Source organism: Aulonocara sp. 'chitande type north' Nkhata Bay, linkage group LG7 (genome assembly GCF_057382095.1).
Source record: "Aulonocara sp. 'chitande type north' Nkhata Bay isolate Kocher_YH1m ecotype deep benthic linkage group LG7, A_spYH_male_GT1.1, whole genome shotgun sequence".
NCBI lineage: Eukaryota > Metazoa > Chordata > Actinopteri > Cichliformes > Cichlidae > Aulonocara > Aulonocara sp. 'chitande type north' Nkhata Bay.
Genome location: NC_141350.1, coordinates 13,348,986 through 13,373,160, shown reverse-complemented (window position 1 = coordinate 13,373,160; position 24,175 = coordinate 13,348,986). Strand labels below are relative to the sequence as shown.

Genomic DNA, 24,175 nt, shown 5'->3' with positions numbered 1-24,175 from the left:
TCTCGTCTGTGAGAGATGCTACAAGTTACCTTAAAAAAAGGACACCCTGTTCTCAGAAAACATCAAGATTTTTGAATACCTAAGGAGGAGGGATGTGATCTTATATTTGTTCGTGTGCCAAGTGGTCATTTACCATTTATTGTTCCCAGTAGCGTTTGCTCAATCTGATGTTTGCACTTGTGTTCCTAATGGTAATGTTATGACAGTAAAGTGTTGATAAGGACCCAATAACTCTGTAACTTGTATATCCTGCTAGACAGCAGGAAGGCTGCACTTTGTTATGATAGCATGTAGTTTGGACTTGTTTACCCATCTCATCGACGCCTGGCTGACTCATTGGACCTGGTTTTATTACTGTACGCATACGTGCTTTACATAATCGGGTGTTCTTTTCTCTCCTCAGCAAAGGGAACAAAGATCAACATTTCACTTGTGCCCTGTCGAAACACAAGCGCAAGTGGTTGGCTGTTACAGAGAGGTTCACGTGGTGGGTGTACGCCCTGCTGACTCGCACGTGTTACACTTACATCTTTACTGTTTAACACTTGTGTGTCGTCTGTATGACTAATCCTCGTTTTTTTCTACACAGGTAAAACCCAGCCTGTTTCTGTCATCATTAGTCACGGGGCTGCTTGTCTGTCACAAAGGGCTTGGAGAACAACAAGAAGAGGGATATATTATAGTGCAGTGTCCACACTATAGCACCTTCAGCTCTCTATCAGTCTTTATTCATTCATTCAAACCAATATTTTTTATAAAATATATACTGTATAAATTATATATCGTGACTTAGTCTCTCATTTTTCCGAAACCACAATTGAAATCTTGATTTTTTTCTTAGGAGTCAATAAAAAAAAACTTGACATTACCAGAAATACTGGTTTGGCGATATCTCGGAACTATAACAGTCTTAAGTGTTTTACTGCTTCTTCTGTTCTGATAAGAGGCTCTTTCCATTTCAGGGACGTTTACCAAGCAGTTGGACTGCCCTTCGAAACTCACAGCTGGATTAAAGGAAAGAAAGGAAAAAGGTCTTAGTTAATAAATGACTGAGGTTTATGAGTAGACAGAATTTTAATGATAAGCAACATAAGAGTGACTATTTTAACCAGACCCCCAGTTTAAGAACCACGTGGAATTTGATACTTTTGTAAGTTTTTCAAAGTCTTCAGAGGGCGGGGTCTTGCCTTGACATGACAGCCGAGCCAGAATGTTACAGTGTTCAGGCTTCACTGTGCTCGAAGAGGATATCTCCCATTGCAAACAAAAGTGAAGAGGCCAATCAAATTGCTGTTCCTGCCTGAGAACATTATCTCAGTGCCAGACAGTGTGCTGTTTGGACACAGTGCACTGGGGGTTGGTGCTGGGATTTGGGAACGTACAAAAGGTCTCTCGAATCATCACATTGCAGCAGCCACAGACAGAGATACTCCACTGTTCCCCTCTGAGTGAGATTGTGAAAGATATGATCACTTCCACAGCTGCTTGTCACCTTTGGAGGGGTTCCGTTGTTTGAGCTGCAGCTGATTTCCTCGCTGTCTCTTTTGGCTTTCGAGCACTTGACACCCAAATGGGAGTTGATAAACACATGCAGTTTCTACGCAGCTCTGGGAAATAACCCTGTGAAAGAGGAACTATCCCCTTTTGCTGCGCTCTCATTAGAAAAGATCGCCAAAGCACTACATGAAACACAAGAACACCACGTTTTTGTGGTGAAAGAATATGTAAAATAATACAGCCAGATGGCCTTCTGAATGCCACATTGCCGTGAACACTGGGAACTTTCTAGTGTGGGCTTTTGTGCACAATGCTGAAAGTGTGCATTCATTCTCACAGGAGAGCATCAGCTGCTGCAGGAAAGCAGGTCTAATCCTGTACTGGTGGAGTGCAACTTTACTCCTTTTCTTAAAAGAAAAAGAAGTTTTGTGTCCTTTGTCTGTTGCTCTTAAAGCATGCCACGTAATATCCGACACATATTCTGGTACATTCAAAATCTGAGCTAAACAGATCCTTGAAACTTTTTTGATGAAACACTGGAGTTCATGTGGGTCCACACGAGGTTAACAGGGACATTCAAGTGTGTCCTTGTGCTTATAATCAATAGCATTAGCTGGTTTGTTTTCTGCCAGGACTTTGTAGCTAGTGACATGATAGTTTCCAGCATGCCTGGATTTGATAACTGTTTATGGATTTATTTCCAGGTGTCTGGAAAAATGATCAGATTGATCCAGCTGTAAAGCTAACGCCATTAAAATGTCCAACACTGACAAAAACTTTGTATCTTGACTCCCTTTTTTTCCACCATAATGGTGTCACTTGTCTCTTACTGGAGAATAAACCAAAGAAGACAGTGCCTGTGGGAGCTGGCTGGATTACAGTTGGCAGAGACTGAGAGTTGCTCAGAGGAAGGTTTTGAGGTAAATTGCTAGTTTGCTGAGAGAAACCACCATCTTCCAAAAAAAACAACAAAACAACAACAACAACAAAAAACACAAGCTGTTCATTAAAAGAAATACTGAACTATAAAATAGATTATAATCATAAAGCCTGTCAACTGCTGAAAGTCATTTTTGAGTCAACAAGTCAAGTCTGATGAAACTTTTGTTATCAAACCTGCAAGACTGAGAGGAGAATAGCACAGACGTTATCAGCAGGGTCGAGCAGGATTTAAACAACTTACTGCTAGTGTTGTTGTGCCACTCTTCTGTCTTTGAATGAAAGTTTAAAAAGCAGTTTTGGAAACAACTTATTTTCTCTGTCTAACATCAGCTGGTTAAACCAGTACTTTCTTCGCTGAACTCTCTGCCGATGCACTGTGCTGCTGGCCAGAGGCCCACTAGAGATATTCATAAGAAGGGGAGTAAATAATATTAAAAACTCTTGCTGAATCTTGTTGCTTCGATTTGAGACTTTGTTCACATGACTTTTGCGCTTTTAGTTGATTGTTTTCGTTTTTGAGTTCAGATAATGTGTAACGGAGGAAATCGGTGCAATCACATTTTCAAATAGTCACCTCATCAGTTTTCTTCATGACAAAAATTGCACATTCAGAGCATAAAGGGGAAATTGCTCAAATGCTGTATTTCAACAGTTAGTTCTCATCAAATAAAGCTGCTTGTATTTGTGCCTTTGCAGAAAATCAGTTAAAAATGAATTAGCTAATAAGTAGGTCTTTTCCGTCTTACATCACTGAGAGGGAAGTATATTGGGGGTTTGGACTCTGGGTGCTCAACAACTAATTTCAAGTCCAGTTTGGAGAAGGGGAAATGTTAAAAAACAAACAAACAAACAAACAATAAATTATATTTTAAACATTTACTTGCAAACCAACAGCATTCAGTAGATTTTTGACAAATATTGCAACAAGTGTCAGTCCTTCTGCATACAGGATGACTGACCCTGATGTACTGCAAATCAAATCAATCTGTACAGCAGTGTCCCCAAAAATATACACAATATCCCAAAACAAGTGCCATGAATAGATTTTATTTGTGAATAAACTTCACAGAGAACCCAGGCAACAGGAAAAAAGACCTTTAATAATAGTTTATCTCAGGAAGTCCTGGCAGGTAGGTTGTTCCAGCAGCTGGAATTCTTCTTCTTCTTTACACTCAGGGTTTCTGGGTGTCATCTTCTGTGAATATAAGGGCTCTGTGAGCAGGGGAACTTTTTTAAAATGGGGGGGGGGGTACAGGAGGGAACTAAAAACAAGATAGGGTACTCAGTGGTCCAAAAACACTCATGTGCAGCCCTGTGTCCTATTACAGATTTATTACACAGAAAATGATGACATGCAAGAGTTTAAAACAGTCATTTTATCTTTTGTATAATTGTTTTTCAAAGTGTAAAAAGGGATTTATAGCTTAACCTTTAAACTATAGTAGATCATAAGCAGAAAGTAGAACAACAACACCTTAAATAAAGTGAAAGTTGCAAACCTGTACTTGTATGCTCTCTTCCAATGGTGCTGGGCACTGTAACGCTGCTCCAGACCAGTGGTGTTGGTGGCGCTGTGGACACGCCCACGTCTGTGGGCCGCATACCACATGTTGGACGTATTCCTCTTATAGCTGTATATTCAGGCTATATTTGCTGCAGAATGCCTCTCGGATCTAAAGACACCTCCTTACCGATATCATCGGTGGACAAAACTCCAAAGCGCCTGGAAGCTTTTTTGCGCCACTCCGCACGATTCTGTTGTATGTTTTAAGATCTGTTAACTTTGCAGCCTGCGAGATATACATCATGTGAAATGCGTGGAGGCAACCTGTGGTGAAACTTTCAAGTTTGGTGCATTTGGGGACAGACAGCGCCCAATGAATGAGCGGCTACTCTGACGATGCTGCCCGGTCGTCGCCGGTCGACACGCCCCCAGCATGGATACACCGAGCAGGAACAGGCGCTCAGGAGACACGCACTATGCTGGAGACTGTTTGAAGCCGCGATGGGAGTTAACGCATCCAAGTTTCTAGACTTCTTGTTCTTACCAGCGTCGTTGCGCTAAACAAAGACTTTGGGTTTCTGTTGTTTTCTCGCTCGCTCGCTCTCTCTAAAGGGAGGTTGTCTGCATTTCTGTCCTAGGCGTTTCTTGCACAGGATGTTGATGATATTGGAAAGCCGGGTAAGATCATAAAGTCAGTTCTCTCTGATGAGAACGACCTCCTCCTCTCCACCACCACCACCACCACTACACAAAGGGAACCACGGAACAAGTTCTTTTTCTTCCCCTCTCACGGGATCATTTTTATTTGATTTTTGTGAATGTCATTAAGAAGCAGAGGGGGCTCTTTCAAAGACAAAATGGATCACTTTGCAGCAGAGTGCCTTGTTTCAATGTCCAGTCGTGCAATTGTTCATGCTCCTAAAGGGAATAGGGAGATTAAACCAGAAATCCCATCCTCCTCCAAGAACGGGGAGGAAATTAAGGAACCTTTGGTGAAGGATAACTCCTCTCTTTTTGTGGTGGCGCGGATTCTGGCGGATTTTAACCAGCAGACTCCCAACAGTGTTGCCGAGCAGGCAAAAATAAAAGATGAGAGCATGCCGAACCTTAGAGATGATGGAAAATCTGCCACACCTTCCACCATCTCCGATCCTTCGCTCAAACAAAGAGGCAAAAAACCGCGGGGACGAACTGAGCAAGAGCCGCCTCAGAAAAAGCACAAATGCCACTATTCAGGTTGTGAAAAAGTTTATGGCAAATCATCCCACCTCAAAGCCCACCTAAGGACACACACAGGTCAGTTTCATTGGGTGCATTGGATGTTTGTTGCTGTGAATGTGGGTTTCCCTTATGTATCTGAGAACGGATGGGATGATTTAAAACACTGAGATACCAAAAGTGTGGATTCTCGTACATTCATAGCGCTATGTGTACAGAGGAGGTGATTGCTGTGTTTCGAGTCAGTGACTCATAAATATTCACCCACGGATCCACCCTGAATGGATACTATGAGCATATCACTTTAGCAGTGGCCTCTATAGTTTCATAATGCAGTTGTGCGAACTTTATGAAATGTCCTTTTAATTTCGGTTGCGGGGGTTAGAAAACAGTGCCACTCCCACTCATGTCTCAGAGCTTTGTGACGGCTTTCCTTTAACCCCCCCCCCACCTTACTCACGCACACGCGCGTGCGCACACACGTACTCACAAACAAACCCCACCGCATGAAACTGCAGCGCAAATGCAGAACAAAATTACACAGATCAGATTTCGGGCGTTCTTCTGTTCGCTTTAATTAAAATAAACTTTGGGTTGTACCACGGCAACACGAGAGTCGAAACCCTACAAAATACAGCCTAATGTCCCCATTAGAGAATAAGCCAAGTGTGCAATAAATAAATGTGGGCATGCTGAAAGTTTGCAGTCCAGCAAGTGCGCCGTCACACCGCTGAGACAAACCCTTGCAAATGCGCTCCGGATCGGCAGTTTGCTACCTGTGACCTTCCCAAAGGATACCTCCACATCTGCGCTTTGCATTCCGCAGAATATTCTACTGAGATAGTGAAGGATGTAGATCGACTCAAATTGGGGGGTTGATAAGAGCTGTGCAGTAGCCTGTCTGCCCAAAGCCCTTTGTTGTGATGTGCCACACCCCCGCTAGACAGACTGCCAGCTGATCTGGCCAGCAACAGACTCAGCTAGTTGAGCCTCGACTGAGGAGCCTTTGCTTTTCCCCTCCTGCTCTGTATACTGCAGTTCATCATCTTCTACACACATATCGAGCTGACGGACCAGAAACAAAACAAAACCTTTATCACAGGAATCGCATACAAATTTATTGTGTGAACTTGACTCATCTTAATAATTGTTATGAATAGAGAAAGAAATTAAACCAGAAAATTGAAACTATGTGGAATAGATTCCCCCCCATCACTAGATTTACAGGGTGTGGGAAGAACTGTCCATCTAAAAATCAGGCTAAAATTAGGCACAGGTTGTGAAGATTTATACAATCATTTGCTGTTGTCATGTTGCAATCAAGTTTTCTAAAATTGTTATTGAAAGTAATAGTTTTTATTTATCAGCTGCAGGTGGTGGCAACTGTTGTAGTAGCAGTATGCAATCAGTGTTTGTCAAGGGAAGTTAAGAGAGTGAAACACAGATTTGGTGCATGCATATGCATAAAAAAGGGCTCTAGCTTTTTCTTCAGTTGCATCCTAAAGGAAATGAAAGGTCTCTCTACTGATGCAGTTCTATTGCTGTCACTCAGCCCTGTCCTTGTCCTTTTGCCTATTAGCCATTTCCTTTCTTCTGGGATTCACTCCTCTATGGCTTTGTGATTGGTTTGCAGTCTATAATTTCTTATAATTGGGCTGGTTTCTGCTTATTTTACCGGATAGTTAGAGAGCGTGAGTCATCTCAGTTAAGCTGCCTTTTTTTCTCAGCCAAACTTCCAGCAGGACTCTCAAAGAGCCAGCCTTCAGCATTCAGCGGTGCTTCTCCTGAGCCCAAACCATGTGAGCTTAGTGCAGTTTCATTGCTCCGTATTAACCCTGCCCTTGTCTCTGTGCCTATTAAGCATTTCCTTTTTTCGCCTGCCTTTCTGTTTGGATACAATTTGGCGTCTGGCTTCACGATTGGTTTATGTCCCATAAATTGTGAAAATAATGACTGTTTCTGCCTGTCTGATTGGATAGGCCCAGAATGTGGGTCATTTGAGTTCAGCCGGGATGCCTCAGCCAATCTTGCAGTGCTTTCATAGAGCCAAAATCTGGCAGCGTGCTTCCCTTCAGCCCCTACTAGCAGAGTCAAGAGAGAATGGATCCCAGCCCAGTCAGTTCCTGCCAAACACCACTATCTAATTGTGGAGGAAAACACTGTAATAGACACCAAACAAAGAACCGGGGACAAGACGTCCTTACTTGACTCCTGTAACGCCCAAAGCCTCATCATCCCAGCTTTTGCATATCTTATGAGTCTTATTCGTTAGCATCTTAAGAGAAGATGAAACCTGTAGGTTGTTTTTGTAAAGCAGTGTCTTCAGCACAATTCCATAAATAGGTCAAAACAAATCTTCCCCTTGAGTCACCATCATTTTTTATCATATATTTACATGTTTTATGTGTTATTTTATGAATGTCATTTACATGTGCTTACTTATACAGTTTATAGTAAATTTAATTAGAGTTTAGTGTACTGTAAATGTAATGTGTTTTTGTGTCTTAAACAAGCTACATTAGCTATGGAGCCTGTTTTTCCTCCAACCTGTAAGTTTTTAGGACTCTTTAGACCAGCCTTTTGCGGCCACTCCAGTTACACTCATAAACAGTGTACTGAGCATCCCTGAAATAACTGTGATTGGTTTCATTAATGAAAACTGTCCACAACAAGGCCCGTGTCACTCAGTGTGATGTTTGGGCTTTCATTTACTGTCTTTGTGTAATTGTTTGTCAGTAGATTATGTGGTTACTGCTGGCAGTAGAAAAATTTACCACTCAGGGAGAGCAAAGATGTTCTTGATCCCCTCAACGGAGATTATGAAGGGTTCATTGTAGGTTTCTTTTGAGACTCACTGTCTAATGCAGCAGACATCGAGGTACACACTGAATTTAAATTGCTCATTATGCTGCATTGAGTTGTATGGTGAGGAATGCGCAGCAGTTTAAGGGTCAAAGGTGACCAGACAGCTTTTTATCTGATCTCCTGGTGCAGGAGGTGGGCCTTTTCTGTGAAACATGCATTAGCCCTGCAATATGGAAAATGAAGTCATGTAACACCGATGTACATATAAACTATTTACGGTGTAACATTTGAATTCATTCAAATTATTTCTTGCGTTCCTTTTCCTCTTATTTTCATGTTCTTTCTGGCTTTTTAGCACCTTTTTCACCTCTTTTTTAAGAGTGATGCTCCATTTTCTAAATAGTGTGTCTAATAGTGTGTCTTGCTTCCATAGAGAGTACATGATGTTCTTTCTGAAGCCTCATTACTCTGTTGTTGTCATCTCACCCAGACTACCATCAAAGGAGAGATGGGCCTTGACTATTCTTCGGCAATAACAGCTCAGACTTTCTGTGTCCTCCACAGCTGGGTCGTACAAAAGGCCATCTTGTCAGTGTAGAAGACCTATTCAGAATCTACTGGAATCACAGGGAGGAACAGCGTCAATATTCCTCAAAGACAAAGAGTCTAATGCCATATTTTACACTTGGGTTAATGTTTTGTCTGAACCTCTTTTGTGTTCTGCTGGAGTATCTCTAATACTGCGAGATAGCTGCAAAGCGTGCCCTAAAAATTAGTGGGAGCACCTGGTAGACCCAGTTATTCATGCATGCTGTCTATTTCCAGTCAAATAACTGTGGTTAATTACGCTTTTTAAATGTAAAATTATCCCAAGTTCCGCATGGAAAAAGCAACAGGACTCTCTGATTATATATACAACTTCACTGCCAGTGGTTTTATATTTGGCTGCACTTTTGCACAGAGTGCACAATGTTCCTGTGTGGCTGGTGGCATTGATGAGGTAGCAGGGTGGAGATGGGGTTTTCCTGCTCTTGCTTGGGCCTTAACCTTGGCACAGAAATCGGTAAAAGCTCTACTGGGGCAGGTCTGTCTGTCTACCTGCCACACGGCAGGATTTCCACCATTGCTCCCATTTGAGCTCTAATTCTGACATGTAATAAGAAGCTCGTGCTTCAGTCTTGAGACAAGTTTCCATTTGTCTCCATCCAAATGTTGTACGAGGGATGTGGTGTAACAAGCTACTTCAGGTTCAAATTGAAGCTATGGGATGGATTGCCTTGATGTTATGATTCCCTCATGGTAAAACTTAAAAAACCTGTGGCTTTTCCTGTTGTGTTAGCAGCAGGTTTAAATCTTTGTTTTTGAATTTACTGTCGCAACTTAACTGTTTGCTATTAGATTCGATTTGGGAGATTTGTACATGTTAGCTACTCTTTGTTTCAAGGGTCCTCTTTTCATTTAGCACCATAAATCTGTTGAAAGTATCGTTTCTCCAGCCTTTGGTCAGCTTTACTGCTTTATTTTTCATAGTAAGTAGCAAATGTTCAATGCCAATATTCGAAACCATGACAATATAGTACTGCTGTAATAGTGTACACCTTGTTCTCTAGTGATTAGCATGTTAGCAATGTCAATTTGACAGGAATTTACAGATGCAAACATTCAAGTGTTTGTTTTTTCTGTCGTAAGAGTTCAGAATGGCATCTCTCCTGCGCAACATGTTGTTGCCTTATAAAGGTCACATGTAGGACGGTATGTGTCGAGTAGAAATAAGGAATCCTTTCTACTAGGGTGTAAATAAAACCAAAGTGGAGCCACCATTTTCTCTGTTATTCTGCTGGTGCAGTGTTTCTGCTCCATGGAAGACATTTCCAAGGCATGCGCTGGTGCACGTGCTGTCCATATGCTATCCTGTATATGCACATGTAAAGCTGATAGTAGGATACTTCCTTGGTGTTGACATATAAACCTGATTTCACTGTGATTAAGCACCCAGGCATGCATAGAGGACAATCATAATACTGAAAGGTCGCTGTCAGGCAGTACCCTGAGCTGTGCTGCTTTCAGTGGCCCACAGGGCTTGTGTATTCTTTAGTTAGCTCTGGAGTAGCTCTATAAAAGCTGCTCTGTCTGTTTCCCCCAGCAGCCCCTCCCGCCCTTTTCCAGCCTGAAAAGCAAAATAGGTGCTGAAGCCTGCTGTGTTGCGAGGCCGAGCCCGGCCACGTTTTGTGGTGTGGTGTTGATTACCAGCGGCAAGAAGAGAGGGATACAGACCTGTGGAACACTGTGCATTCTTCATTTTTTTCCCACCTCCACCGCATCCACGTGAGGGAGGGATCTGTAGTGCAAAGACAGAATATACAGTGCGGCGTGGTGGGGGTGGGGTCAGTTACCAGGATATTCACTGTCAATGCCCTCCATTGATGTAGGTCATTTATTCAGCTGCATCTGCATCTAATCTGATTAACGTCTGAAGGGCTGCGACCTCAGCGGCAGAACCTGCTCCTGTCAGCCTGGCACTTGCAGTGTTCTGTATGAGAGTTAGACTCTGACTGCGTCTGCTGCGTTATATTAATCGCAGCTTGAATAAGAGAGGAATGGCTGTGAGCTAACGTCAGAGGAAGTGTTTTGTTTCTGGCTGTGCTTCTCGCTACAGTACATAAGGTGTGTCTCCTTTCTCTGCATGATAAATCAGACTTGTGGCAGACCATATCATCATGGGGTGTGGTCCCTGGGTGCAAAATGAGGAGTATTTCATGGAGTCTTTTGAGAAGGATGGCCTCATCAGTCACTGTAAGACATGAAAATATTTCTGTCCCGCTCACCATAAGAGCATCAGGCATTATACTGGGACAGTTGGTATTATCTGTCTGTCCTCTTATTTCAGTGTGGTGGGGCCTCTCAGGATCTAGCAGGGTTGTAGCCCTTTGTTTGATGGTGGTTAAGGATGTCTGTCTCAAATGAGCTATAGTGTGAGACTCTATCAGCAGAATAAGCTGGCACTGTACCGCGTCTATGCTCCCACCTGCTTCTGTGGACCAACTATAAACACCCTTTAATGGCAGCAGCTGTTTGCATGTCGTCAGTTTAACCGTTGTTGTTGTTTTTTTCTTTCTTTAAAGATAAGTAGGTTGCCTGCAACATATCAAGGCGACAGGTTGTTTTAGCATGCACTCAAGGCTGAAAGAGAGTGCCCATTCCAGCTAATTGAGGCAAATCTGTTGAGCTGCTGAATGCAGGCAACCCCTCCCTGCTTTTCTCTTAAACAGTTAAGAGGATGAAGTAATGTATAGCAAAGTGTGTGCAGGAATCAGATGCTTGCACTCGACCCCTGCTACATGTCTCCGTGTGAACGTCGGTAGCCCGGCGCGGTGTGGACCGAGTGGAGTGAGTTACGGTTAGTACTTGCAGCCTGTCTGATTGAAATGCATTACAGGAGTGCTTCTCCTGCTGGAAGAGAGTCTGCTGCTATTGTTCACAGCCTGACAGCTATAGGCCCCACAAGGATAGGCACGCTATTCAACCGCGAGCAAGGTTCCTCTCAATGACGACAAAAGATGATAATACGTTAAATACTCTTGTTTTTGAGCTTCTCCTGAAAAGCTTAAGCTGATTCTCGTCACAAGCACCTGACACACCCAGAGGTCCTTTGTTGCTCCTGGTGACTTATTCTCGTCTGCTGCAAACTCTGAATGGAGTCGTCTGAGAAAACATGTTTTGATTTTCTGGTAATTTGTCTGTTCTCTCACTCGGGTACGGCTGTAATTTTTCATAGACTAACATTCACAGAAACAGTTGGTTTGATCTCAAGTGTGCAGACCACAGAAAATTGTAAGCCTTTGTTGTTATTTTTGCTAAAGCGTTGCCTGCATATACCGCTTCGCGAACAAAAGAAAGGAGGAGCTGCAGAAGCCTTAATGTATATTTATTGTTCTGTGCACACATGTTAGTGTTTATATCACCTTGGCACATGATGGTGTGTGGAGGGAGAGGCTGGGCACACTTGGGTTAACCCTGTCTGCTCCAGTGGTTTATGTTGATGAGGGCCCCAGCAGTCATTTTAGTACTACCCAGAATCCCCATCAATGGCTGTCTGCTGGCAGCAAAGATGGCTTCTGGTTGTTTTCAGGTCATAGTCTGTTGTAAACATGGATCCAAATTATAGCATTGTGCTGAGCCCTACCATTGGAGTTAGTGGTGTCCCATTTCATGTTGCCAAGCTGGCTGTGCCACCAAAACCAGCCTTGAAGTGAGGTGGCTCCAAATGTAATGAGCCGTGATCTACAGCAAGGCTCCATACTTTCTCTTTGTGAATTGTTTGCCTCTGTGTAGGTGTAAGGTGCACCTTGTTTTTCTTGTAAGCTCCCTGAGAAAGATATTTCCTGCTCTGGTTCTCGCTGTGCAGGCACAGTTAACTTCAAGGTGATCTCTGATGTATTTGCCCCCCTCCTCTCATTCTGCACAGGTATTTAATCTAGTTCTCTTATAGCAAGTTCAAATGAAGTTTGCACATGAATGCCGTGTGAGTTTGGACCATGCCTGAGGACACACCAGGAATGTTATCTGCTCTCAGTCGGCGACTGAGCTCAGTTTCTCCACTGCAGTGCGCGTCAAGAAGAGATTTGATCTTTTCTTTTGCAGGCAGCATCCCTTACACCGGGAAGTCAGATTCCATTTCTCTTAAAGATTTCTCTTGAAACCAAGGAGCCCAACTCAGATATGAATGAGAGGAAGATGGAGGGAGAGGAGCAGAGATGAGCTGTTTATTCACTGACCCAGTGGACTCGCAGAGAACAGTTATACAACAAGAGTACCTGTGACATAATCTCATTGGCTTGGAGGGGGGACACTTGTGCGTAGTAGAGGTACAGTTGTGCGTGCATGATGTATGATGTAACTCATTTTATGGGTAACTGGGTCACTGTGTTCGTTAGGGAAAAGCTTCCCTCATTACCCACCCACCCCCCGCTCTGCTCGCCCTCTACACATTCGGAGAAAGACAAACCACACCCTTGGCATGGCATGATGCCAGAGATGGGATAACCAATGGGTGGGTCCTGGCGTCACAGTCACTATGGTGCTGTGCTGTGACAACACTAGAAGTAGATAGGAAGAAAAGCTGGGTAAGCGGAGTAGCTTACCGCATTCTCCTTTCTACAGAAATGCTGAGTAATAGCTGCAGTCTATTGAAAAATTCTGAAAAGTGACACCCTCATACCACACAGGCTGATAGGCTCTATCATTATTTCCACTCATTATGAAAGCGTTTTGTTCCCTAAACCATCTCAATGTTAGCAGAATATGTTTACCAGCTTCATGGAAATCCCAATCCCGGTGTTACGAAACGACACTTGATTGGGAAGTTGCATGCTTTTCCTTTATGGGAGTTGATATTTCAAGGCTGGCAGGTTTTTTCTTTTATATTAATATTCATATTGTTGGCTTTAAAACTCAAAGCTGCTCAGCGAGAGGTGAAAATGGGCACCACGTCTTTCTTTCTGCCCTTTCCAAGAAGTGACGGAGCTGCAAATAATTTGACCCATCTCAGAGAGTTGCTGCTGGATACCTGATGCTTCCACTACGCATTACTGTATCAGGGCAGATAGACTGGATATCTCAGTCTGGCTCTCTTGTGTCTGGTTAAATATTAATGTTGCCAGATCCGTTACACTGCTTATTTAGCTTTAAGCAGCCTGCAAAACTTAGCTGTGCTTTTAGGCCAATAACAAATTTTTGCAGTGCCAGGTGGCAGCACTGGTCTCTTCTTTTAGTAATAAAGCAGTGAATGAAATCACTCCATTATGAGCCATGTCAGCCAGATGAGCACCTCACTGCTTACTTTTTCTCCAGGAGCTCAAACAAACACAGTCACGTCGTTCTTTATACATTGTAACGCTGCATCACGCATGAAAGGATGTGTGTCCTTGTTAGCTTTGCTAAAAACTATAAATAGTTGCTATGAAAAGGGGACAGGGCTGTGTTTTGGTGCGCGTATGCAAATGTATGCATGTCAGTTACAGTGTTTAAATATACTGAGCCTTGTGTGAGCCTGCAGGAACTATAGTGGGCAGGGCTGGCTGAGTTTGTCTGGAGCTGAGGTGAGGCGTCAGAGGCAGGAACACAGACCGGACTGTCTAGACTTGCACTGTCTGTTGGCGTGTTTTGTAACCATGCAGTGTATGGGGAGGTGGGGAGGTGGGGGGAAGGGACTGAGACTTGTGCACCGAGTTCTTGTTGTTGAGACTCTCTGGCATCAGGTAGCATTTGAGTGTTTGATGCTTAACAGCACTCTTTCCATTGTGGCCCAGAGGGAAACCACAGAACAAAGAAATCATTTGGCAGCCGTGTTCTGATGTGCCACCTATAAACATCCACGCATCTCCTTCCATCTTTTCCCTTTCATACTTCAAATCCCTGCCATGGGCGTGCACATTATGATTGATTATTCTTATTCACTAGAAAGAGCCTAACCATTAGAAGAACACATCCTGCGGTTTCCTTTCGCTCTGTGAAGCCAAGCTGGTAAAATTAGACTGCTGGATTTCACTATTGTTGGGCAGGAGCTCAGTAAAATGGGGCTAAATGGAATATAGTATTGACCAGTAGATGCAGGATGCTGCATTTAGGTTCACTGCATACTGTTTCCATATTAGTATGGTAGGAAAATGCAGGATATATTGCAGTATACTGTACCATATGGCCTTGAGTATATTTCTGTCAGAGCCCACTTTTATTGGCTGTTGGAGGAGGGGGAAGGTTGTAATTTCCCATGTGCCGAGTCACAGATAGTTGCATGCTAGAAAATGGGCTGGGTAACCATTGTGAGCGTGATTAGCATCTGGAGCTTAGATAATTAAACTGTGGCTGCTCCTCCAGTACTCTGCCAATTTGTAGGTGATTTACATCCAGGTCTTATCGCTCAAACCTCTTTTTTTTTGTTTGTTGCATGTTTCTTAACAGTTTGAAGTTATCTCTGTGGCTTTTAATATATTATGGAATAACCTTGTGACTGTTGTTCCAGGATGAGTCAGTACTAGCACTGTGGTGAGCTGTTTATTATGTGGCGAGCACCATTTGTGTTACCAGAGTGCCGAAATATGCACACTTCATCATCAGTTAGTTTCATTTGATTTGAGTGAGACTCACCAAAGCCTCTGATACATGTGAAAAGCCCCGATGCATTAACATTAAACTGTATTTAAAAGGCTAACAACGTAAGCACTGGAGCAGCTTTGGCATGTTTCGGCTCAATTACCACAAATCACATATCCTGTAAAATCCCGACCCACTGTTCGCCCATTAGTTTTTAAAAGTATTTTCATTTCGATTCTTTTGTGTCGACCTTTACAGCGACCGCTGGCTCCCGTTTATTTCACTACAGTGGTAAAATCAGAATGCGGAGACTTGAAATGTGCTCGAAATAGCAACTCCATCATAACGCAGTGATCCCATCAAGTTATGCTTTGGCCCGAGTTACAAAGTTTGTGTTGAATTTTAAAGACGCTGGAAACCACAAATGGGTTTGAAAACATGCAATCATGTAAAACAGCAACTAGGCTGCTGGCAGGGTGACGTGTATGGGCATAAAACCATGGACTCGTTCTAAAGGATGAATACAACCACCTTGAAGTCACTCACTGGTTTCTGGTTTCTTGATTTATGGCCAAAACACTAGGTTTATGACCATCGCCATCTTGATTTTCCTGGAGCCATAATTTCTTAGCAAGCTTGATCAGCATACTGCATATATAGACTATATAAATGCAGCACGTAAAAAAATCCTGTCATTTCACTCACCTAAAATTCTTAGAAAAGCAAGCCATATTATATGTCAGCTTATTCCTGCAAAAGGCACCAAAACTGCAATCAAGGTCAGCCGGTGTTCTGGGAATCCATCCTACCTGCCAAACCATCCTACCTTTGTGAATGTGACCTACAAGTATACTTTAACAGCTAAAATTCAGTGGCCAACCATCCTACCTTTGTGAATATGAGCTAGAAGCATACTCTGACGGGCAAAATTAAGTGCCAAACCATGCTACCTTTGTGAATGTTACCTACAAGCATACTTTAACAGGTAAAATGAAGTGGCAAACCGTCCTGGCTTTATGAATATGAGCTACAAGCATACTCTGATGGGCAAAGTTAAGTGGCAAACCGTCATACCTACTTAACTTTGTGCTGGAATTACTATGTGACAGCAGAAATGTGCATAAACTACTTACGGTAGGACGTTTTGCCAAAGTAGGATGGTTTGTCAGAACACCGGTCCAGTTCATGTCTGAAATTAGCATAGATGAGACCTAGCAGGCTGCTGTGTGCTACTCCTGCCGGTATCAACACTACTGTCAAAGCAGCTACAGATCTAGCTTTAAGCCTTAATAAAATCCAAAAAGGTGCATTAAAAATGATCATTTCATCTCTGAGGTTGGGTATTTTTGCCATGAAAGTCTATGAGCATCTTGTGATTATTTGGTGGTTTTTAAAAGTGTCATTGGTTTCATTTTCTAAGCCCTAGTGCTGGTGCTTGCATGAAAACTGGGGAAATGATCAACTGAAATTGTCTTTAAAAAAAGCACGAATGTGGATATGGTTCGTCTGACGCTCTGCCTCTGTTTTTGCAGGAGAACGGCCTTTCCCATGCACCTGGCCCGACTGCATTAAGAAGTTCGCCCGCTCTGATGAGCTGGCCCGCCACTACCGCACCCACACGGGGGAGAAGAAGTTCGGTTGCCCCCTTTGCGAAAAGCGCTTCATGCGCAGCGACCACCTGATGAAGCACGCCCGGCGACACTCAGATTTCCAGCCAGGAATGCTGAAAAGACCCCACGGCGGCAGCGCCACACGTCCCAGCTCCCTCAGCGACTACAGCCGCTCAGATGCCTCCAGCCCCACCCTCAGCCCAGCCAACTCGCCTTAAACTGAAACCCGGTCGCACTTTTCTGCCTCGAGACTGTGAGGCCCGTGTTTTCATCATAACACTTTTGTTGCACAGTTGTCAGCTACCCCCCTTCCCCACCCTCCCCTTTGCTATTTCTGCGCTTGCTGTGGTGTACCATAATGTACATAACTGCTTATTGTAGTGCAATTAGTTGCGTGATCCTAAAAGAAGATAATGCCTTTCCCAGATGGCAATATCTGCATTCAGTCTGTGTGTTTTTTTGGCTTCTGATCACGGCTACTTGTTAAATGTACGGTCGCAGTCAGCTAAACAAGGTCTAGACGAAGAAAAAAAAACAGACACCCTGACAGATCTTCGAAACATTTTTGTTTGTTTGTTTATTTTTGCTTTGATTTTATTCAATTTATTTTTGATTTTTTGAAAGGGTTAGGAGAAGGGGTACACACACACACACACACCTCAGGATTGAAGACAGTTGTGATTTCTGTAAGACCACAGTACTTAACAGTACTCACATTGACTGCACAATATATTCATCACTTTATTCTGAAATTCAACAGGGGTTGAATTTTACGCCCTGCTCAGGGATGGCCTTGTTAGCTTGAAAGAATGAACACGGTGAAGAGAAACATACAGTTCATATATAGCAGCCTTACACTCAACACAATTTGCACTCTTTGTTTTCTTTTTTTCTTCTTTTTTCGGCTCTCATATTTGAAAAAACTAGCCCCGCTGTCATGTGTAACGCATACACAAATATTTGTTTTCTCCCTCGTGTTTGGGGAGGGGTTTCATATTTAATGTGATTGCTGTGTAATAATGGAACAATCAGAAAGGCCCCGCCACAGAAAACAAAACCCAAATCTGTTTCTTTTTTGCAATGTTAATATCTATTGACATTACACTGGGTTAAATGTGTACTGCATGAAATGGTTGTGTGCAGTGTAAACTGTGTGAATCTGCACTGTAGAAGGATTGGGTTAAGAGTTTTCTTTGTATTTATGAAGTTAGAGAAACGTTCCAACCACAGAGACAGTCAAGTTTCAAAGCAGCTGTTCATGCTTGAAAAGGAAGAGAGAGAGAAAGAAAAAAGAAAAAGCCGCCTCATCAGCCTACATTTCACTCAAAACGGACACAAAGGGACTTAAGTTGAAACAAGGTTTAGCCATCTCTCAAGCACATCGGAAAAAGTACCAAAGACAAGAATGAATGAAAGCTTTTTATTCAGTCCTGTAAGCCACCTTTCACTGAGGCCTCGAGCTGCTGGTTGGCAGTATTGCAGGTAGAGCCAGATGCCGGCTCACTTCCCTCCTCCTGGCTCTGCCTTTTGTGGCTTCCCTGGAGGAAACAGCTGCACCCAAAAGAAGCAATTCACAGCCTGCAGGAGGGGTGCTCGCATGCCATTCCCCAGGGAATCCTTACTCATCTGGCTCTACCTGTCCTGTCAAAAACCGGTAAAGCTCCGAGCCTGCTAAATTGCGTAAGGTTGCCCGACTTGTGGGTCAAATGTAGGCCACCGTGTTAGGCAGGCCTGAGCTGGGCTCTGCTGTGACACTGCAACATTGAGTACAGAAGGAAGAAAGCAGCTATCTGCTGTAAACAGGCAAGAGAGGGCAGGCCCTGATAAAATAAAATAAAAAAAAGAGGAGAGGTTTATCATGAGCTGAACAGCACAAAAGAGGAGACACCCAGTCGCAGACAACCCCCATTTCCTTCTCCTTCCCCAACTCCCCTCCTCCCACCAACTGTAGAAACAGCCAGCAGAAAAATGGCTGTAATTAGTGGGCTGATCCAAACTATAGGATAAGACTAAAAAGTCTATGAACAACAGTTCAAGCAGTGTGGGTGGGATGTATCCAGCTCCATCCCGAGCACAGACAGAAACCCCTGCTGCTGAGGAGTCAGATTTCACAATTCCAAGGAGGACGTAACAGCTCCAAAATTCATAAATCGGAGGTCTCAAACAGCTGCTTTCAAACTTCTTTCTCACAACGAGGGGGGCTTTTTAAAAACTTGTTGTCAAAACATCTGAACCAAAACGAACATATCAGCAAAAGTCCAGTGCTCACCAGCCTCACGTCGTCCTGCCTGTGAAGCTCAGATGTCCCGTGAGAAAGCTGACTTGTGTTTCTAGACAGACATGCCTCAATAGGTCAGGCGAAAGGCACAGTAAACCTTCCACGGAAACAGGCACGGCTATCAAAACTGCTGCTGCTGCGCCGCCAGTCTGTGTTATGCCTACATTTTCCTTTAATGCTTCAGCACTACAGTTGGAAATATGGTCAGCCTTTTAGCTCTGTCCCGTCAGACCCTTCCAGGCCGCTGTCATCACGAATCGCATGCGCTAGCTTCATCGTCTTGCCCCGCAGTCTCGTGCTTGACACTATATGCATGTTAACTTTGCCTTGAAAGCGTGGATCTTTCTTTCTTTTTTTTTTTCCTTTGAGGCAGTCTGGCAGGTGGAAGTCCATGAATGGCAGACCTTGTCCCCCTCGTTCCTCACAGCAGCCATCGCTCTTTAAAGTTGTGATGAATCAGCTCTGTCACATTCTCGAGAAAGAAAACAGCCATTATTTCGATCGAATGCAGTAGTTTTCTCTCGCGACGCCACGTGCAGCATAATTTCTCTGCCAGATGTTTCAATGGGTTTCCAGACTGCAAGATGACACTTTGAATGCCACTGATCAGCAGCTCTGAGTGACAGAAGAAGCGAGAGGATTTCACACAGAAAAGAAGAAAAAAAAAAATGCTGATTTTCACAAACTAATTCTCGAAATTGCTGTTGAACGGCTTTTTTGTGTCCATTTTCTTTTAAGTTTTAGGTTTGACCTGGTTTGCAGAGTAAATTTCTCTTGCAAAAAGCAAATATTTTCTCAGTTGCTCACCCTCAAGTAGGTTTCAGTAATCAGCTCTTAATCCATAATCTGCACATTTTCCTCAGGGTTGACATCTGCCAAGCAGATATGACACAGTTTGTGGATTTTGTTGTTAAATCAGTTACTGCACAGATAAAGTCTGCCAGCCTCCTCTGGTGGTCCTGGGTGCTTAGTGTTCACTGCTGGTCAGTGTCCGACCACACTGGAAACACAGGAATGCCTCGGCACAGGCTCGGCTCCTGCCTATTATGTCGTCATAAACCTACAGTCCCGCTATCGAGCACTCTGGAGTGAAATGTCCCTTTAAACACCTTTGACCCCTTAGTGTCAGTGGACTGTGTAAGGCAAACAGAGCTCCTACCATCTGAATTAAAGCGACTGTGACAGTCTAATCATCCCAGTATATCAATCCATCCAGACAGCACCGGTGACATAAAGGCGTCCACAGGCAGTTTCTCAAAACTTTTTCTCCTCACTGTACCAAATGTACTTGAATAATTCAAAAGAAAAGGCCATTGAACACAGTTTTGTACATGTCCATTTTTTACTGTACTTGTGTTTGTTGTCAAATAATTATTAACCTCTCTGTAGAAAGATGTATAGTCCGTGCTTTTCGTTTTTTTCCTTTTCGTTTTCCGAGATTTTGCATCGTCTTCAGGTCATTTCAGCTTTTGAATTTGGCGGTTTTCGCAGAGCAGTTCAAAGCACCGTTGATGCGGAAATCTCAATTTTAGCTCCATTCATGGGGTTCATCCCTTTAATCAGGAACAACTAATACTTTGTTGATGTCAGGATGCAGGTTATTGCAGTTAGCCTGTCGTCCAAAAAAAAAGAAGAAGGAAGAAAGAAAGAAAATGAAAGTTTTAGGTTTGTTTGGGGTGATTATAAGTAAAGAAACTTAGTGACCTCTGTGTAAGTTGGTTTCAGATTTCGAGTGGCTATTTTTCTTTATTATTTTCAGAGCTTTCCATAAGAATAGAGACCACCGCATTGTGAGTTAGCAATGTAGTCTTACTTTTGTTTTGCTTTTTTTTTTGTCTCATGAAATATTTAAGGCTGTATATTTATCAAAACTCATACCTCTTGAAATACTTTTGTTGTACTTTAATATCTTTTCAAAACATCCATCATGTAGCTTGCATTTTCTTGACGAGTAGCACAAATATTTGTTGGTTTCATTTGTTCCTACTTGAATGAAAAAGTAAAGACGGAGAGACTTTTTTTGTAAAAAAAAAAAAAAAAGAAAGAAAGAAAGAAACAAAAAAATAAATAACCAAAACACTGGGCTACATTTTATATAATCCTTCGATAATGCCAAGTCCTGCACATACATCCTTGTGGATGCAAAAAAAGGTAATATTTCAAGGAATTTAAAAGCTGATTTTTCTGTTACAAAAATCTTAAAACATCCCTTCTCAATCTCATTTTCAGCTTTTGCTCATGTAATGGGGGTGATGTCATCTGTAAATTACTAGGAAACCTTATTTCAGCATTTCTTAATCCAACTTTATGATTGTTATCCCAGTAAGAATCGAGACTTCAACACCCGTGAGAGCAGAAGGACTTGCAGCCGCAACAAGATACTAACTGTTTACCAGTTAACATTTTCCTCTTGATTGTAACATATATAAAAAAAGTTAATTAAGTGTTGCCTAGTGTGTGAACAACTAACAATTTTATTTAAGGAGTTCATGTTAAAGACATCAGTATATCTCACAGAACTCTTCGTCACTGATCTCGAGCATGACGCGATGCAATTGTGTGCCAAAACTATAACGATAACTTCATAAAGAGGATATAAATGTTAAGGGTAAAAAAGAAAAACAAACAAAAAAAATAAAATAGCTACTATCAGACATTAAACAAACATGTACAGTTTTATAAAGTGTGACACGTCGTTATGTAATGTACAGGATTTAATAAAGCAACGCTGCGTATTTGATATGTAGGTGTTCTAAGTTAAATATTTCTTTTCCGCTTTATGTAAACATTTTGAGTGTTTAGCTTTGTTTTTGTTTGGTTCTTATTTACATTTTTTTCCCCTTTTCTTGCTGTTCAGTACTCAAGCAGTGTATAATGGCTTAATGCAGGTATTTTCTTTGACAAAATCAGTCTTAATGAAGACAGACACCCAACCATTCCAAAGGATTGACGCATTGCATTTACTATAAATGCGCTGCTTGCATCAACCCAATGCATTTTTTTTTCTTCGGTTATGACTAGAAGTCTGTCTCGACTGTGAGGTTTTACACATTGTGAGTTGTGCACAAGGTACGTTTCCTGTTGTCCCAAATCTAACCCCTTCTTTCTTCTTTTTGGGCTCTTTGTGCTCGGAAATGTTTAAAAGTTAAGGATGAATAAAGTCTGTCTTAGGCTTTTTTTTTCTTTTCTTTTCAAGAAGCAGCCATAAAAGTATAAAGTGGTTCTTGATTGTTGTTACCAAAGGCTTTGAAGGAAAAGATGAATGTTGCAGTAATTGTGAATCCAACACCATTTGTACTTCTGGGTTCAGTTTTACGTGCTGTAATTGTCGATCAGTGGATGTTGTGCTCGATATGGACCTCCTTTCGCTCAAGTAAGCGACTTTATTTTGTTTTTGTGTTTTTTTTTACAGCGTAAAAATAACTTGATGAATCAAATCCAATTTATTCATAAAAGTAAAAGATAATTCAGAATTTGTGAGTGACAAAAAAAGAGTGGTATGTTATGAAAAATTGCAGGCCATATTTGTTGGTGGTCTAAGCTAAGCTGATATTTCTGCCCTTAAAAGATTAATCTGTTCTAGGTTATACAGCTCACAGTGCTGTCAGTGACCTCACCTTGAATACAAAGAGGGAGCCTCTCACCAGCCTTTTGGTTCTGTTTCCTGTACCTGTTTGTCCTCAGTGTACCTCCTCAGTGTAACGTTGCTCTCTTGATACCTCTGTGTGTCCCTCTCTGCCCCTCACCATCAGTTGCCTGTTGTAGTGACTCCATGGTGCTGCTTCCCCTCTAAGCACCAGTATAATCTATACTGTAAATAACTCTCGACTCAGCTATGGCCAGTACATTCTTCAATGACCTCATTCTAACCTTCAGGTGTCACTTGTTTTTTCTCTCACAGCAAACCAAAATCACTACATTCGAGTATTACAGTTGTACATTTACTGGGATTCTACACACATCTAATGTGCTGGTCTTAGCTGCTCTGCTGTACCTTTTTATGGCATTATTTTTTACATGTTAGACAATATATTGTGACCATGTCCTATGCAAATATGAAAATTAACAGATTGTTGAATAATGTATGTTGTCATAACTTGTATGCATGAAATAGTGAAGTTTACATTTGGAAATAAATTCATAAAATAAGCAGCCATAATTTGTTTCGGCATACTTTCACTGTGTGACTTTTTATTGAACTGCATGGTGACCATAATAGTAGGATATTAAAACAAGCGATTGTGTAACATTTTTACTAGTAGAGATATTAATTAAAGGAATCCGGTTGTTCAGTGATGACACGACGAATCCTACTTCCGGGCCTAAAGTAGTCTGCGTTTAATATGGCTTTTGTGTTGTTAACATGTTTAATGTTATGTATTTTCTTCTATTTGATCTCAAAAAGCTCCTAACACAGTCAGTGATCACTGTTGACCTCCCTCGGCTTTTATTACCGCTAATCATTTATTTAAGCTCAGTTTTTAAAACCTTAGGATGTAACTACAGCCCAGCCCATGCAGCAGTATATGAATGACTAACCTCGTATTGTGGCTGCATTATCTCAGTTGTTCTCCTGGCTGAAGTTTGGTCCTTTTACAGCATCCTGCCATGCGATTACATTTGTTCCTGACCACCGAGAACACTCACGTTAACTTTTATCGAGTGGAAAAAAAGTTAGCTTGTTTATATTATGCTAACATAGCTGTGTCGCTAGCGGTCACGTAGCACATCATTATATACCAGCTAGCCCAACTTCAGTAACCTTACAAACGTCACTGCTTTTTAGTTTTCTGTCTTCATTTATGCTGGAAGTGATAACAGAGCTGTACGTTTTAATTTGTTTCTAAAACCCCGCAGTCAGGACATGCTATATTGTATTTAGATAGAAGCTAGCGAGCTAATTCCCTGCTAACTCCGTTAAATGTCATAAATTCCGTTTTCGTGGATGCCTGGATGTTAAACTCAGTTGTTACACCTGGTAGAGCAGAACGCTGATCATTTTATTAAAGATGAAAGACTTTAGACAGTTTTTCAACTCTCAGTAATGCCATAGTGATCGTTTGATATATGGACCTGCAGCTAGGGTTGCCAACCGGCCCTTAAAATACGGAATCGTCCCGTATTGAGCTAATAAGGGACGCACTTTGTCCCGTAATACAGTGAGAATCAAAAGTAGTCTATAAATGTTAATGGAATTAACGCTTTGTTTGAAAACATAATTCCCAGCCC

The 24,175-nt window shown here is 42.2% G+C and overlaps 1 protein-coding gene and 1 long non-coding RNA gene across 2 annotated transcripts; one reads left to right on the top strand and one right to left on the bottom strand.

The window, feature by feature from the left end:
* Nucleotides 1–3,470: 3,470 nt before the first annotated feature.
* LOC147324704 (uncharacterized) lies at nt 3,471–6,216 on the bottom strand. Its single transcript, XR_015130214.1, has 2 exons — nt 3,939–6,216; nt 3,471–3,634 (listed from the first exon to the last, which is right to left on the bottom strand). It is a non-coding gene; the product is annotated as an uncharacterized LOC147324704 (long non-coding RNA).
* klf13 (Kruppel like factor 13) lies at nt 4,037–23,105 on the top strand. Its single transcript, XM_086298696.1, has 2 exons — nt 4,037–5,239; nt 16,591–23,105. Exons 1-2 carry the CDS (start codon nt 4,762–4,764, stop codon nt 16,884–16,886), a joined length of 774 nt encoding a protein of 257 aa, XP_086154822.1. The 5' UTR covers nt 4,037–4,761; the 3' UTR covers nt 16,887–23,105.
* The last annotated feature ends 1,070 nt before the right edge of the window (nt 23,106–24,175 follow it).